Here is a 14,876-nt window from a genome sequence, read left to right as displayed (position 1 = left end):
TTCAAACAACCCTGATTGTCAAGTTTCCGGCAGGGCAGGAAAACTATAGAAACTTCGGGTTCATGCTGGTTTTAGTTTCGCTAATGTACCAATCTGAATATGTTGTGAAGCTTGTCCTTGGTTTTAGATTTATTACAATTGTTTTGTTCTGAATTCAACACTATGTAAATATGTTTAGGAATTTAGTTGCTTGTTTTATACAGTTATTTTTCACAATCCTATGTGAATTTTAGCAGGTCAGAGACATCTGCCGTCAATGCCACCCTGTAGCCATGGGTTTTGACCAGCACATGGTCCCTATATTGCAGAACGCACTTGTTTCTGTGGGGATTTGTTTTTTCCCCTTGTTGGTTCTGTTTATTTATCAGACTTGTATCACCATGTTTTGGAGAGTGTGGAGTAGTGGTCAGTATTGGTCAGGTCATGTGTTCAATCCCAGGTGTGGGACACTGCTGTTGTACCCATGAGCAAGGTAATTTCCCTAGATTGATGCCCAGCTGTATAAATGGTTAAAGTGTGACATACTGTAACAATTTTAAGTCACCCTGGATAAGGGTGTCTGCTAAGAAATCGAGTAATAATTAAGGCACCGTCGGATCGTTCTTCTCGGCTCAAACGGAAAGGACGTGGAGATTTATAACTGAGAAAGGGTCCATGCAGGAGCTTTTGATTTATAGTGAGTTCATTAATTGCTTAATTACTGTCTGTTTCCAGCCATTGGTTAAAAAGATTAATAAAACCTCTAACACAGAGCACTGTCTGGTTAGCTGATCCGTGCCGGGCTCTAGTCCACCTGGCTGGGCTGGCGGCGTACGTGCAGTTTGGCTTGATTCATCAAGGTCTCTATACCTCGTTCAGTGTGAGCCGTGTTTTCCGAGGAAAACTGGATCGTTTCAATGGAATCGCCATGCAGGCACACGGATTCATTTTACAGACGCTCTGGAACATCTCCAAGTGATGTCTGAGGCAAAAATCCCAATTTCAAATTAACAGGAAAAGCAAATCGCCCCTGGGGTGTTGCACGTCCGCATCTGTCCAGCAGAGCCGTTGGCAGTGACCCGGACCTGTCCCTTCCAATGAGCCTAGCCACCGCGCATTTTGTGTTTCACCCCATGAGTCTCTGCAGGGCTCTGGCTGAGCCCGTCGAGCGCACCGACATCTCGATTGAATCAGTTTCAGCCTGCCTTCTGCTTCAATCAAGTCCTGCCTTTTCTCGGGTGATTGCCTTGCAAATGTTAGTGATGGAAGCAAAATCTTTTTTTTTCCTCATTATAGTTTTTATCCAACACTTGAACTACAGTTTATCGATTTGATTTGAGCACTGCAATCTTGAATTTTTTTTTTTAATATTATTATTATTATTATTATTATTATTATTAGTCAAATGGGTTTAACTGGGCCATGTTCAAGGCTGTGTCTAAAGTACAGCACTGTTTCCCAGGAAAGCCCTGTTGCTCTGGTACTGGAGGCCAATCAAGGACTGGGAATTGGACGGTGTCCAGTTTTGGGCAATCCTAGGAAGCTGGCTTCAGAGAGCCCTGTTATTTACCGTCTTCCTCCCTGGAACACAGTGTATATGACGAGTAAACTCTGCCTAGTGTTTGCCAGGCGTGCGTGTGTGTGCAGTTTTATAACTCCTATTCCTATTTTATCTGAATTGAAGGATGCTGTATTTCTTTGAATTGTAATGTAATGGTATTACATTTATTAAGCCTTGTATAAAGAAAATCCATACATATTAATATTAACACAATTCGTTTGAATACATTTAAATTCTGTGGCATCTAATTAACAAAGATGAGCTAAAAAAGAACCAATCATGGCTTGAGGAAGCGGGCAGGTAGAGTAATCTGCAATCTGATTAGCGGTGTGAGGCCTGGAATAAACAATTAATAATCTGGACAATTTAAGCATACTCTACTAAAAGTGCATGATGCAGTTTTATAGAAAATAAGATGATAATTTATCCCAGAGTCTGTGCAGAAATATCACATATTATCTTCCATTTTCATCTCCTTGCTCAGTGCTATGTCCATTCTCATCTTATTTCCATTCTGACCTGATTTGATTTTTATATCTCGGCTACCAGCTAGAAAAGTAAACACTTCCCCCGGTCCCAAGAGCAGGAATGTCAACAGAAAAAAAAGCAGTTCAAAGAACTTTACCTCCTCTAGTCTGATGTCACGGGGATTGCAGCACTAGTGTCTCTGCACCTCGTGGGTTTAAATCTGACTTTACATATTAGCTGTGGCAATGACCGATTATAAAACCGAAATTAAAAGTATATACATTTGGGGGTAATAATGGCCACACTACAATCTTGGGTATATCAAGCCACATGTCATATGGGTTTCTGCTCTAAATTGAATGTGTGTGTAGTGTTGACAGAAACAGTTGCAAGATACCTGAATATCTGTGGATATTTCATTCAGGATCTGTTTCATTCAGGTTTTGAAATTTTTATGAAATGCTTTAATGCAGAAGTTTTTTTTTGTTTTTTTTTTAAATGAAGATCACCATTTAAGCCTGATTGCCTCCCTCAGGACTGAAAAGGTTAACTAGCTGACTAAGATCTGTGGGTCTGGCTTTTGGCAGGAGAAGGGGTAGAAGGGCGAGACACACAGACTGTCTCTCCTGCAGAGTGACTGGCTTCCTGACTCTTGATCAGACTGCTGCTGGAACTGGAGGTAAGGTGAGCGCTCAGCGGGATTTATTTTGTCATACTGAGGATCAGGGACCATGTGCATGAGAGACCATCATTATTCCACATTTGTTCTGGGAATTGCTATACTTCTGGGGTGCTTATCGTAAAATACTTCCCTTGTTTTCAGTAGTACAGCAAGATGTGCTAAAATAGGAGCTGAACTGGGCAGCTTGTTCCGTAAACTGGAGTCTCCCTCACCAGCAGTAGGAGAGGGTCTGGCAAACTTTTTATTAATGGTAATGAACTCTTCAGAGCCCAGGGCATCTGTGTCTACCACTTGTTTCTAGTTGCTGGTGCTTGCAGCTCAGATTAAGTAATAGTCACCACAAGAACTGATAGCTCCAGTAAAGTTTAGTTGCCTATAGACAATGAAAGAATTCCAGTTATCTAGAATATATGAGGGAGCACGGACAGCACCCTGGGTCAGCGCTTGTTTCGGTTTGATTAGACATAGTTGAGTAGGGACCGTCTTAACTTGTATTTGCACTTAGAAAAATAATAATTGGAAATAGTGACATACATAACCATACATGTATCGAAAGAGAGGGAAAGATGTGATGCATGCTTTGATATTCCAAATCAAATGTGAAATGGTGTATGTTTGTGACAGGGGCAGGAATCTGTGACTTATCTGCGGCATCTCCCCTCAGCGGTGATGTATACCTCCGTGATCCTGGGCTGTGTCCTGGCCGTGCTGGCTGCGTCTCCAGAGCAAACGCTGGAAGGAGACGTGCCCCCAACAGAGGAGCCGATTCCCTGTGCCGAGGGCTGTACCTGCCAGCGCAATACCTTCACCTCCGAGCTCAGCGTGTACTGCAACCTTCTCAACCTCACACACATCCCCCCCGACATCCCCCCGGCCGCTCGCTCCCTGTGGTTGGACAACAACCTTTTCACCTCTCTGCCAGCCTCAGCCTTCAAAGACCTGTCCAGCCTGGAATTCCTGAACCTGGAGAGCAGCCAGCTGTCCAGCTTAGACCCCCAGGCTTTCCGCGGGCTTCGGTCCCTGTCCTACTTGCACATGGAGCGCAATCGTCTGCGTTCTCTCCCTGCTTCAATCTTCCAGAACACCCCGAGCATCACGTCCCTCAGCCTCCATAAAAACCAGCTGCTGCGCATTGAGGAGGGCCTGTTCTCTGGGCTCTCCAGCATGTGGCTGCTTAACCTGGGCTGGAACTCCCTGGTGGTGCTCCCAGAGACCAGCTTTCGGGACCTACAGGGTCTCAGGGAGCTGGTACTGGCGGGGAACAAGTTGGCCTACCTGCAGCCACAGCTCTTCCATGGCCTCGTGGAGCTAAAGGAGCTGGACCTCACAGGAAACTTCCTGAAGGTCATCAAGGCCAATGTGTTTCCGAAGCTGCCAAAGCTGCATAAGCTCTACCTGAGCCAGAACCAGATTCACACTGTAGCACCCAGAGCCTTTGTGGGCATGAAGTCCCTACGCTGGTTAGACCTCACCAACAACCGGCTGTCCGGCCTCCATGAGGAGACCTTCCTTGGCCTGCACAGCCTGCATGTCCTACGGCTCTCCAACAATGCCATTGGCCAGCTGCGCCCCAGGACCTTTCGCGACCTGCAGTACCTGGAGGAGCTGCGGCTGAGCCACAACCGCATCAAGGTGCTCGGCGATCGTGTGTTTGAGGGACTGAGTCACCTGGAGGTGCTCGAGCTGGACCACAACCAGATACAGGAGGCACGCATGGGGACTTTCTTCGGCCTGCCCCACCTGGCAATCATAAATCTGTCCGGTAGCTGCTTCGGGAGCTTCCCGGATCAGGTCTTCAAGGGCTTGTCTAAGCTGCACAGCCTGCACCTGGATAAGAGCTGCCTGGTCAAAATCTCACCTCAGGGTTTATCCGGGCTGACGGGACTAAGGCGGCTCTTCCTGCAGCGCAACAACATCTCTCTGATCGAGCGCCAGAGCTTCGCGGAGCTCCCAGGGCTTCAGCAGCTGGACCTGAGGTTCAACAATCTGGAGTCCCTGTCTTCTCACACATTTTCTGGTTTGAAGAACCTGGAGTACCTGCTGCTGGGCGGCAATCTGCTCCAGCAAGTCCCCACGGAGGTCTTCCTTCCCCTCCAGTGCCTGTCCTGGCTGGATCTGTCTTCAAACAAGCTGGAGTCTCTCCTGAACGGCACCCTGCAGCTCCTCCCCAAGCTGCGCTATCTGAACCTCAAGGACAACGCCCTGACCACCTTCCCCGCCGAGATCCCCGACAGTATGGATCAGCTGTGGCTGGGCGGGAACCGTTGGAACTGCGACTGCACCGCCCTGCCCCTCAGGGATTACAGCCTGAGCAAACCGAGAGCGGTCCCCCGTCAGGTGGAGACCCTGGTCGAGGGAGAGGAGCCGTACTCGGTTGTCCAGGTCTACAACAACATCACCTGCAGCAGCCCCTCCAGCTTAGCTGGGTCCGACCTGCGGGACATTGGCAATGAACACTTCCAGGGTTGCCCGCTAAACTCTGCGAAGGTGGAAGGATAGATGAGGGGTGAGCTGTGTCGGTAGGCGTGTCATTCCAGTCTAGAGATGTATGCCACAGTTTAATCATTTTCTCATATTCCACGGGTGTAGAAGAGTGGTGGGCAACCTTGGCCCTTTTTAGGTCTTCTTGCATCCCTCCCTGCTCACAACTTGGGACCATAGCTTCATTGTTTCACTTCGGCAGATCAACAGTTCGATTCAGTGGGACAAAAAGCAGACGACACTGTAGCCCTGTAGGACCAGAGTTGCCCATCACAGGTGTAGACCCACAAACAGATCCCTGATCATTCTAAAATGAGACGTCATCACATGGAGATAGTACAAGTGAGACAGCACACCAAGCCCAAGATGGCACACACAAAAACACAAGAGTGATTTAATGACTTAATGACTTTAATAACCATGAGAATAACATACTTTTGTTGTTTTTGTGGGGTGCTAATTTTACAATGGTACGGATCTGTTCCTGTTACATTAGAATGCCTGATTTTACAGTGTTCTAAGGTAATTATTTGAGGAGGAGGGCAATCCCCAGTTTAAGGTCTTACTCTAAGGCTCCTTATGTGCCACAATTCATGAGCGATCTTGTTTGTTTGCTCGCTCTCAGTCACCCCTGGTGCCTAGACAATCAAAAGCAGACACCGCTAAATAACCTGCCTTCTCTCAAAAACCTAATTCCAACAAGTCAGGTTCCCGGAGCCTGGCTATTAATAGATTGAATCAAAAGCGTACCTAGTTTGGTTGTTTGAGCCAAGACTGTAACTGTCCAAACTGAAAAGGTAACAGATCTAGGGGGTGAATGTGAAAGACCACAGAACAGGATGTCGGCGAAGCCATTCTGTCTGGAAATGACAGCTGAATTTAATATGAAAAGAGGGAAACTTTGCTTACAAACAGGAAAGTCCATTTAAATGTATATATTAAACAGTTACAGTTGATATTTTATAATCATAGTTCCCAACATCTGTCTCTGGAGAGCTACATCCTGCAGGGATTATAAATCTCTTTAATCTGCCATCAACTAAAGACCTGAGAAAGGGGTTACTGGAGACCAATTAAGTAACTGATCTATTAAATTAAGTAGTTGAGCTTTAGGGTTCGTTTATTATCCATCTACACATTTTAGCCTTCAGTTCAGTTCAGTTACAACTTATGACCTAAATACCTGTTAAATCCTTAATAGCTTTGAAGCTGGTTCCCATCAGGAACTCTGATCAGAATGCTTTGAAACTGTAGCCATTATTACAAACACTTACAACAATCCGAAAATTGTCAGAAAAGTGGTCAAAAAGAAATGTACCTAAGAGAAAACACCCTTTTCACTTTCTGCCGTTAATGACTGCGTCAATCGCTTTGTGTCAGTGCTGTGCTGGGATGATTGTTACAATTGTATTCATGATCTGCATAGAAAATATACTGTTTGGGTTTTTTTCATTCAGCGATCTTATAAGGTTAAGGTTAAAACTTTCTCTGTCACAATGCAATTCTGACATAAATATACAATCTTGCACCATAAGCTGTATCTTTTCCATGTGTGTGTGTCTGTAAGGAACCCTGTTCAGTCACAGAGAGCCACTGGACCAGGCCTTTGAGCGCAGCGAGGAAAAGGAAAGGTAGGATTTGGTGCTTGACCCTTTGAATGAAGCCCACGGAGAGGAGAGAGTTCAATGTGATCTGGTTGGAAATAGGATAAAATAAATATTGACTTTTACAACTGATAACGATGGGAAAGGATATCTGTTTCCAAAAAGCAAAGGCAGAGCAGGGAGATAAGATGCTGGCACTGATAAGATATGGTACTTTGTGCCCAGCGCAGTCAGCTGTAATAGCGCTCAGTGCTGAACAGTGTGCCACACAGTTCTACCCCAGAACATGTAGTCTGACCCACGTTCGCTCAGCAACTGTGAAATAAACCGTGGAAGCAAGATGTATGTGTATTTAAGTTCAGGATCTTGCATCCATTTCCAGGCATTTGGGTCAATAAGAGTTCAGCTCTTGTCCGTCAAACTTAAAAATTAAAACAGCGAATGCAGAGATGTTTGAGACTTTTTAATAAGCTACTTTACATGGCTATTGTACAGAAAAGAATGACCAAAAAATATTTAAAAACACACAAATAACTAATACAGAGAACATACAGTAGAGTTATAAAAGTGAGGTACACGTGTTTGTTGAAGAGTTTCAGGTCCCATACTGAAGCAGACCTGACTCCGGTCTCGCTCGGTTACTGGCTGTGAACCGTTTCGGTCTCACCCTTTGGTTGCAGTATAAAAATGTACCAAAGGCACCTCAGTAAATCTGTTAATGAAGCCCAACACTGACTAAGTTGTAAGACTTACAGTTGCACAGTTCATTGGTCTGTCCTAGCCTGAAAATTCAAAACACCCCTATTCTGTCATCAAAGGGAATGCTATCAGAAATGTATATATTTTTAAAAAAGGTGTTTGTTTGCATCAGTTATATAGCATTTTAATGCAGTAAATCCCTTATTTCCTAACAAAGCATTAACTAATTGTTTTTCTGAGCAATAGGACATCATTACTGTCTGCTGGAATGATTGTGAAACAGATTTCTAAAAATGCTACAAAATATGTTGCTGCCACAATTATGGTTTCATTTGCTATCAAGCCAGATTGCAAATGGTCAGAATTTGCCACCAGATGTAAAATATATACAGTACTGTGCAAACGTTTTAGGCAGGTCTGTCAATGCTGTGAAGTAAGAATGCTTTCAAAAATAGACATGTTAGTAGATTATATTTATCAATTAACTAAATGCAAAGTGACTGAACAGAAGAAAAATCTACATAAAATCAATATTTGGTGTGACCACCCTTTGCCTTCAAAACAGCATTTTGCATTTTGTTAAGTGATAAATATAATCTATTAACATGTCTATTTCTGAAAGCATTCTTACTTCACAGCATTGACAGACCTGCCTAAAATATTCGCACAATACTGTATACATTTTTAATCAAACCTGAGTTAAAATATCCTTGATATCCTCAGATAAAAGGCAACCAGTATAATAGGCCATTGTTTTAAAGAACAATACATTGATGACATCTCCATTGTCTGTTTCTACCTCAGTAGTAAACTATACTGAATTATGTTGGCCCTTTTTTAAAGTCAAATGAAGGTCTTCATACATTCTGTGTTCACTGGAAAAGGAGTCACCACAGAATGGTGCATTATGGGGGATTCTTCATAAGTGACATCCCTATTGGCCCTGGAGTTCTGTGGCTCAGTCAATCATTCTCCACCAGGTGGGGAGGGCCACTTAGGGCAGAAATCACGGCCTCTCGTCGCCAAGTGTCCGTAGCACAGGCTGATGGGGCATCTGCCCTGCCGCCCGCTTGTCTGATCCCTGGCGAGCCCAGCGCTGCCAAGGCCACGCCTCTTGTGGCAAAGCTTGTCCAGGGTGGCACAGTCACCCTCCGTCAGCGACCACTTTATCACCTGAAAAGATCGGTGCCAGAGAGTCCAGGGATCAGCAGGGCTCACACAACAGGACAAACAGTTCTTGGCAAACACCTGGTGACCGTGCCAGGCCGCTAAAGAGCGATTGCTTCAGCACGGACCATGCTGAGAGACGGGGAGGGGGGGAATGAGGATACCTGCACCGTGGACACTCACCGGTGTGGCCTAGGACTCGGCCCCGACCCCAGCCCCTTTCTCTGGGTCACTCAGCCCCTCCAGACTCTTGGTGACCAAAAGCAATGCCTTCCCTGGGGAGCAACAACAGAGACACGCAGGTGAGCGGGAGCCCTATAGGGAATAGCTGGCCTGGGGAGTGAAATGGTTTGGTGGTGCAACAATAATTTAAAAAAAAAACCCCGCCTGCCCTTACCCATTTCCTCCTGGTACGCTTCCAGCTTCGAGGTCAGCTCTGACAGGCTGAGGGACGTCAGGCCCTCTTTCCACGTGTCAGCACCTGTAAAGCGCACATACACACTGAGCCAAAACACACAGGCTATTGGAGAGCTGTGGGAAGCACACTGGGATTTAAATATAAATATATTTTATACGTTTCAGATATTTGATCCTAATTAATTACTATAGTCTCTGCATTCCTGCCCTGTGTGTTTAGGGTGGCACCTTATGCCATTTATTGTACTTACTTTTTATTTATTTTTTTGTCAAAGATCAGAGGTTTCACTCACCTTTGCCTCCAGCCTCCCCCTTCAGCCTGGCTCTGGCCTCGGGGCGGCGCGCAATGACACTATCACTCCGCATCCTGGCACACATCTCCGCCTGGCAGGCCCTGTGGACAGCCACGGTACAGGGATGCTGTTACAGTGTTGGGAGGCGTCTTTGAGCCATATTCACCACCATAACTCCCCCTCCCTTCCACCCTCTTCCCCCCTAGACACACCGCACTCTCTCCAGCGCCCTCCCCGTCTCCTGCGCCAGCCTGTGCGCCTCCACGAGCTCCTGGTGCACCCTCTTCCAGGCCATCTTGTCCTCCATCAGGCAGCTCTCCATCACGGTGCGCAGCTCCCTCTCCTGGGACACCTGGCCCCGCAGCGCCTCCGCCTCCTCGCACTTCTGCACGGGGGGGAGAGAGAGAAGGAGAAAGAGAGGACGGTTGGTCATCTCCCCCCTGTGTGAGGAGTTCCTCTGCGATGCCCGTCAGCAGGACTGGCTCATATTTCAACCCCGCCCCTCCGCTGAGCCACTGCAGTCATGAGGCGAACGCCAGCATCGGTACCTTGTGCAGCTGGATGGCCATCTCCTGCATCTCCGCCTCCAGCTGGTCTGCGTAGGCCTGCTCCAGGGCGTCGCTGGGCGGCCGGGTGCTGCTGTGCCACCGTGCGATCGCCGACGTCATCTTCCGCTTGGGCCCAAAAAGCCTGGGGAGGGGAGAGCAGAGTCATGGGCAGCAAGATCCATCTCAGTGCCTCAACCCCACTTCTGACTCATTTGGAGACGCACACTGGGGCAGGGATGACCCGTCCACCTCACAGGCCTACAGGTCTCTGAAACCCGCTGCCTTTCACAAGACGCGTCAAACTAACTGCCAGCTGCCCAGAGTCCGCAGCAGACCGCTCTCCATTATAGCCTGTGTTTCAGCGGACCGGGAGGCTTTTGTGTGCCTTTTGTTCTTGCCTGGAGTAAATCTCGTCCATTACTTCAGGATCATTCTTTAGTCAGCGGAGACTGGATACATGCTCAGGGAAATCCAATCCTGACAAGGGACCCCCGGGGGACCAGCCGGGCCGTCATAACCTTCACTTCATTGCACAGAGAATGTGATTTTCATGTGCAATGACAGCTTGGGAAAAGAAAGCTGTGCAGGCAGGCAAACAAGTGGCTCCCTCTGTGCAGCAGATTGATTTTACAGGCTGCCAGCTATTGACCTAATTGTATCGATTAAGCAGAGAACTCTTAATACGGTTAATAAAGTTTGAACTTATTTCAGACTACAGACTGCAGGCTTACTCAGAATACAGAAAGCTGCTTGAAATAACCCGAGCCTGGCTTTGCAGACTGCGGCTTGAAGGCCTTGGAAATCTGACTCACGTGACGCCCACTTCCTTCAGGTCGTTCTCTGTGAGGGTGAGGAAGATGCGCAGGTCGATGTCCTGCTCCTCCAGCAGGGGGAGGTATTTGGAGAAGCCAATCTGCTCCAGGAACTCGGCCAGGTCCTGAGAGAGAGAGAGAGAGAGAGAGAGACACGTTTGGGAATGAAAATCAATGGGAGAGGCGTCAGAACTGGGTGAGGCTGGAATTAATCCCATTAAAAGAGGCAGCGGGAGTGGCACCCAGAAAACATGTGGCCGAAACTAGGCCGGGAATCTGCCCACGGTGACACGTGCCTTGGGACCGGCGTATGCTGGGGGTGGGCTGGCCGGTCTGCGCATCCCACAATTCCCGGTGCTGCTGGGCTGCGGACTCTCACTGCTGCCGTGGCGACTCTTGCTTTTGTGGTGGTGGCCTTTGTTCAGCCGCCGAGCTGAGCTCCTCTTGGCCTGGTCTGAGTCCTGGGGAGGGAGGTGCGGGTGAGAGTGGATATGACACAGGAGACCCGCGCAATGGACTTCTGTGTCCAGCGCACACATTATCTGGCTAGCCCATCAAGAAAAGTATGACATTTTAGATGTTTAAACCCTATGTTGGGCAAATAAGGCTGAAATCCGAAGAAATCCTCCCCAGGTTCCTGATTGTCGTGATAATTTACGTGATAAACTGCACATCAGTGTGGAAAATGTCCATTTGCCAAATAATTGTTTAAAATGGACATTTAACCTTTTATATTTAAAAAAACACATTGATATCTGGGCATGATAAGCAATATTAATCTAAGACATTAACATTCAAGCATCCTGACCTCGTTGCTTTCCAGGGAGCCGTCGCGGCTGATCCCGAGCATGCGCGGGAGCCCCTCGCTGCTGCTGCTGCTGCTCCGGATGGTGAGCGTGTCGTTGTCGAAGAAGGGGCTCTCGTCTGGGGAAGGGAATACGTCGCACATGCTGCCGTCAGACACCGGGGAACAGAGAGGCAGAGCGCCGGCACGACCTGGCACCAGTCCTGTGAAACAACTTCAAACCGCTTTCCCCTTTGCATTCCCTGTTGCAAAAAGGACCTGGGGGGGTCGTACCTCTGCTGCTGGTGCTCTGCACATCCAGCTCATTGATGGGCGAGGTGACGTCCCGGTTACAGATCCCCTCGCTCTGCTCCCCCTCGTTCCGAAATGTCACGTACCCCGGCGGTGCCACGGTGGGCTCTGGAACACGTGGGGTTAAACAATGATCGGCTGCTCACAGTCACAAGGACACGATGTCGTTTCAGTCACCCCCCGCAGAGGAGCCCCTGGGTAGGAGACCTCCACACTCTGTACAGTGGCTATACCTCCTAGTGAGCCAAAGCTCTCTGCGTGACTTTAAAAAAGCTTTTAAAGAACATAAAAAATAGCTTCCCGAATCTTTTATGCTGATATATTTGGAACTAATTTGTAGGCTGAGGAAAATAACTATGATGTTTTGGCTTATCGTTTTTTTCCCCCCAGTGTATCTAGGCCATGTTGTTGCAGCTATAACAAGTAGCAGGAGAGAGAGAGAGGGAGAGCCCTGAGAGGGGGGACAGTTACCGCAGTGCCGGCTGGCTCCCCCGACCCTGAACTTGGCGATGGCCTGGGGGCCGTCGTGGATGCTGGGCCCTTTGACCTTGCTGCGGGTGGGGCGTGGCCTCCGGGGGGCGCTGTCCGAGTCTTCAGACGAGCTGAGGTCTTCATAGTGACCTGCCGCACGGAGAACAGAGAGGGACAATCATTTCACCACCTGGAGTGTGGCACAGCGGTGGGTAAAACTCACCGCTGTGCCACAATTATTTGGCAAATGCAACTGACAAACACTGATGTTCCTCGGTCACCGAACCGCACTAGCTGGGCCTCCCCCCCGCACCACGATGGTACCTGGTTTGGGGAGAGTGGCCACCGTGTGCACGTCGATGAGGCCGGCGACCTTAGTGTGTCCATACAGCATGGCCAGGGCCCGAGCCGTTTCTCCCTTGCTGTTCCTCTCGTCCATCTTCACCCCCTGAAACACACAGCGTTGTGCCTCGAGAGAGTCACAAAAATAGCAACCCCCACACAGGCGGGACCAGAGCCTTCCCACAGCCCTTTATTCTACACTGCGGCTGGACTACACTCACGTGCTGCAGGAGATACTGTACGATGATCTCGTGGCCCGACGCAGCAGCTTCCATGAGGGGAGTGAAGCCGGATTTGGGTTCCCTGCGATTGGGTGAGCGATCGTTGGTTACACAGTATGACAATTAGCAAACGCGTATGAATAAGAGGCCAACAAAAAGAACAACAAGGAGTTGAAGATAAGTATTTGAATCGCCACAAACCTACCCTCTGAACAAAGCCAAGAGGAAAGGGGTCAGATGTGCCCTTTTACCACTCATAACCTATAATCAATCAAATGCCTTTCACTACATGCCACCTGTGTGTGCCAAGTTGACTCACTTGACGTTGGCATCCGCATTATTGTCCAGGAGGAATTTGACCACCTGCTGATGTCCAGTGCTGGTGCAGTGGAACAGGGCCGTCCATCCTCTCTTGTCCTTCTGCTCCAGCTCAGCACCTTGCTTTCGGGAGACAAAACAAGAGGCCTTCAGGCACTGTCATCACCCTTTCCTGACCTTTCCTGCACACAAGCAGCACCTCCTCTCATTCCCTCGCTCTTCTCTCTCTCGTGTCATCCTGCTAGGTGCTTCTCGGCGGCACGGCGGAGGTCCTGACCTGCAGGAGGAAGTAGGCGATGCTCTCGTTCCCGCAGCTGGCGGCCAGCATCAGCGGCGTCTGTCCCGCGGGGGTGAGGGCGTTGACGCTGACCCCGGCCTCCAGCAGCAGGTTGGCGATGTTGTCGTGCCCGATGTAGGCCGCGTACATCAGGGGAGTCCATCCGCCCACGTTCTTCCCATTCACGTCCACCTCCTTCCTGAGCGGGGTGGGGGGGGATCAAATCAATCAATCAATTAGTCAATCAAACATAAATCTGGACAAAAAACATGACCCACAAGAACGGGGATTTCCCCCCCTCTGCCCGACATGATCCCAGAAGTGCAGCCCCCCCACCTTCACCCACCTGCGGATGCACTCGGCCACCACGTCGTACTGCCCGATGGAGCAGGCGGTGTGCAGGTCCAGGGGCACGTTCAGTTCCTCGGGCCGAACCAGCTGTCCGGCTCCCAGCCACACCGACAGGCTGGCCCCCAGCTGCTCCGACTCGCTGGCCTCATCGCTCAGCTCCGACATGCTGCTCCTCCTGCCCAAACACAACACACACACACACACACACACACACAACAGAAACCCAACGCACAGCAGAAAGGAAGGCCAGGTGACCAGTCTGTGGATCAGAACAAGGAGTGGGTTGGGGGGTGTGGGGTTCACTAAGGGTGACTCTTCATAAACACTGCTAAAAATAGTAATTGATTGGTAGTAATTTGGATGATTTCATTTTCTATAATCAACACTAGTGCACATCAATATCAACGTGTTACACTGGAAAATAAATCTGGTAGCAATTGAAGCGCGTCCTTTTCAAGGCTGAATGTTTACATCCATTCTTTACTGTAAATCAACAATTCATTCAACATGCATCGCACAGATTAGTGCAGCAGAGACGCACAACCATCAAATACGAAAATATTGCAATAGTTATTAGAAACAAACAAACGCAGTAGCGCCTGTTGCGTTTTGCTCCTAGCTGAATATAATTCCTAAACAACTGTGATCTAAACTTAGCCTAATATTTTGCAATCACAGTATTGCCCATTAACCTCCAGTTAGTTATATAGTTTAGCATTAAACCTCAGAACAAGTGGACTTTTAAACGATTGAGTCCCACAGCCGCTGCAGTCGGTCAAATAACACAAGAAGCAGGTCACACCTAAAAAGTGAAAGTGATGCAATTCAAAACACAAGAAAGTGTTTATTAAAAAGCATGATCTAACCTGTTGGAGTCCTTTTTTGTGTTTGTGGGCAAAGACGTTTAAAGTTTCGCTACCTCAATAAATAAAACCAAGCTACGAGTTGCTTGTATTTGCACCTTCGCTCCAGGAAATCGCTCTTTTAAAACATGGGATGTGTAGTCTGTCGCCTTCTCCCAGCCTGCAGGATTCCCGAGTCCCAGTCTCCCGCGCTGAACTACATTTCCCGTGGTGCACCGGGCTGAGG

General features: G+C 48.4%; 2 protein-coding genes across 9 annotated transcripts; one reads left to right on the top strand and one right to left on the bottom strand.

Annotated features, from left to right (window-relative positions):
* The first annotated feature begins 14 nt into the window (after window positions 1–14).
* igfals (insulin-like growth factor binding protein, acid labile subunit) lies at window positions 15–6,705 on the top strand. Of its 4 annotated transcripts, none has more exons than XM_066689033.1 (2): window positions 15–2,687; window positions 3,355–6,705. In XM_066689033.1, the coding sequence occupies exon 2, from the start codon at window positions 3,360–3,362 to the stop codon at window positions 5,187–5,189; it is 1,830 nt and encodes a 609-aa protein (XP_066545130.1). In that variant the 5' UTR covers window positions 15–2,687; window positions 3,355–3,359; the 3' UTR covers window positions 5,190–6,705. The 4 variants fall into 4 exon arrangements, with proteins under 4 accessions (XP_066545130.1, XP_066545129.1, XP_066545127.1 ...); XM_066689032.1 differs by having other exon boundaries at window positions 3,315–6,705; XM_066689030.1 differs by having other exon boundaries at window positions 15–2,692.
* A 520-nt stretch (window positions 6,706–7,225) lies between these two features.
* Window positions 7,226–14,868, bottom strand: anks3 (ankyrin repeat and sterile alpha motif domain containing 3). Of its 5 annotated transcripts, none has more exons than XM_066689025.1 (17): window positions 14,654–14,868; window positions 13,783–14,046; window positions 13,437–13,635; window positions 13,161–13,282; window positions 12,842–12,923; window positions 12,603–12,726; window positions 12,279–12,428; window positions 11,790–11,915; window positions 11,520–11,635; window positions 11,008–11,172; window positions 10,712–10,836; window positions 9,900–10,041; window positions 9,564–9,736; window positions 9,352–9,452; window positions 9,039–9,122; window positions 8,825–8,916; window positions 7,226–8,647 (listed from the first exon to the last, which is right to left on the bottom strand). In XM_066689025.1, the coding sequence occupies exons 2-16, from the start codon at window positions 13,950–13,952 to the stop codon at window positions 8,834–8,836; spliced, it is 1,962 nt and encodes a 653-aa protein (XP_066545122.1). In that variant the 5' UTR covers window positions 13,953–14,046; window positions 14,654–14,868; the 3' UTR covers window positions 7,226–8,647; window positions 8,825–8,833. The 5 variants fall into 5 exon arrangements, with proteins under 5 accessions (XP_066545122.1, XP_066545123.1, XP_066545124.1 ...); XM_066689026.1 differs by having other exon boundaries at window positions 13,783–13,962; XM_066689027.1 differs by lacking the exon at window positions 14,654–14,868 and having other exon boundaries at window positions 13,161–13,278; window positions 13,783–13,909.
* Between the last annotated feature and the right edge of the window lie 8 nt (window positions 14,869–14,876).

This window comes from Amia ocellicauda, chromosome 17, assembly GCF_036373705.1.
Source record: "Amia ocellicauda isolate fAmiCal2 chromosome 17, fAmiCal2.hap1, whole genome shotgun sequence".
NCBI classification, from domain to species: Eukaryota; Metazoa; Chordata; class Actinopteri; order Amiiformes; family Amiidae; genus Amia; species Amia ocellicauda.
Note: the sequence above shows the minus strand (reverse complement) of the source record. Positions and strands in the feature narration are given on the sequence as shown.

Coding starts and splice junctions, on each gene's coding strand:
- igfals (XM_066689033.1), top strand. CDS start 3,360: ATGTATACCTCCGTGATCCTGGGCTGTGTCCTGGCCGTGCTGGCTGCG.
- anks3 (XM_066689025.1), bottom strand. CDS start 13,952: ATGTCGGAGCTGAGCGATGAGGCCAGCGAGTCGGAGCAGCTGGGGGCC. Junction 12,924..13,160: donor AATGCGGATGCCAACGTCAA/GTGAGTCAACTT, acceptor ACCCAATCGCAG/GGAACCCAAATCCGGCTTCA. Junction 11,636..11,789: donor GCAGAGCACCAGCAGCAGAG/GTACGACCCCCC, acceptor TCCCTTCCCCAG/ACGAGAGCCCCTTCTTCGAC.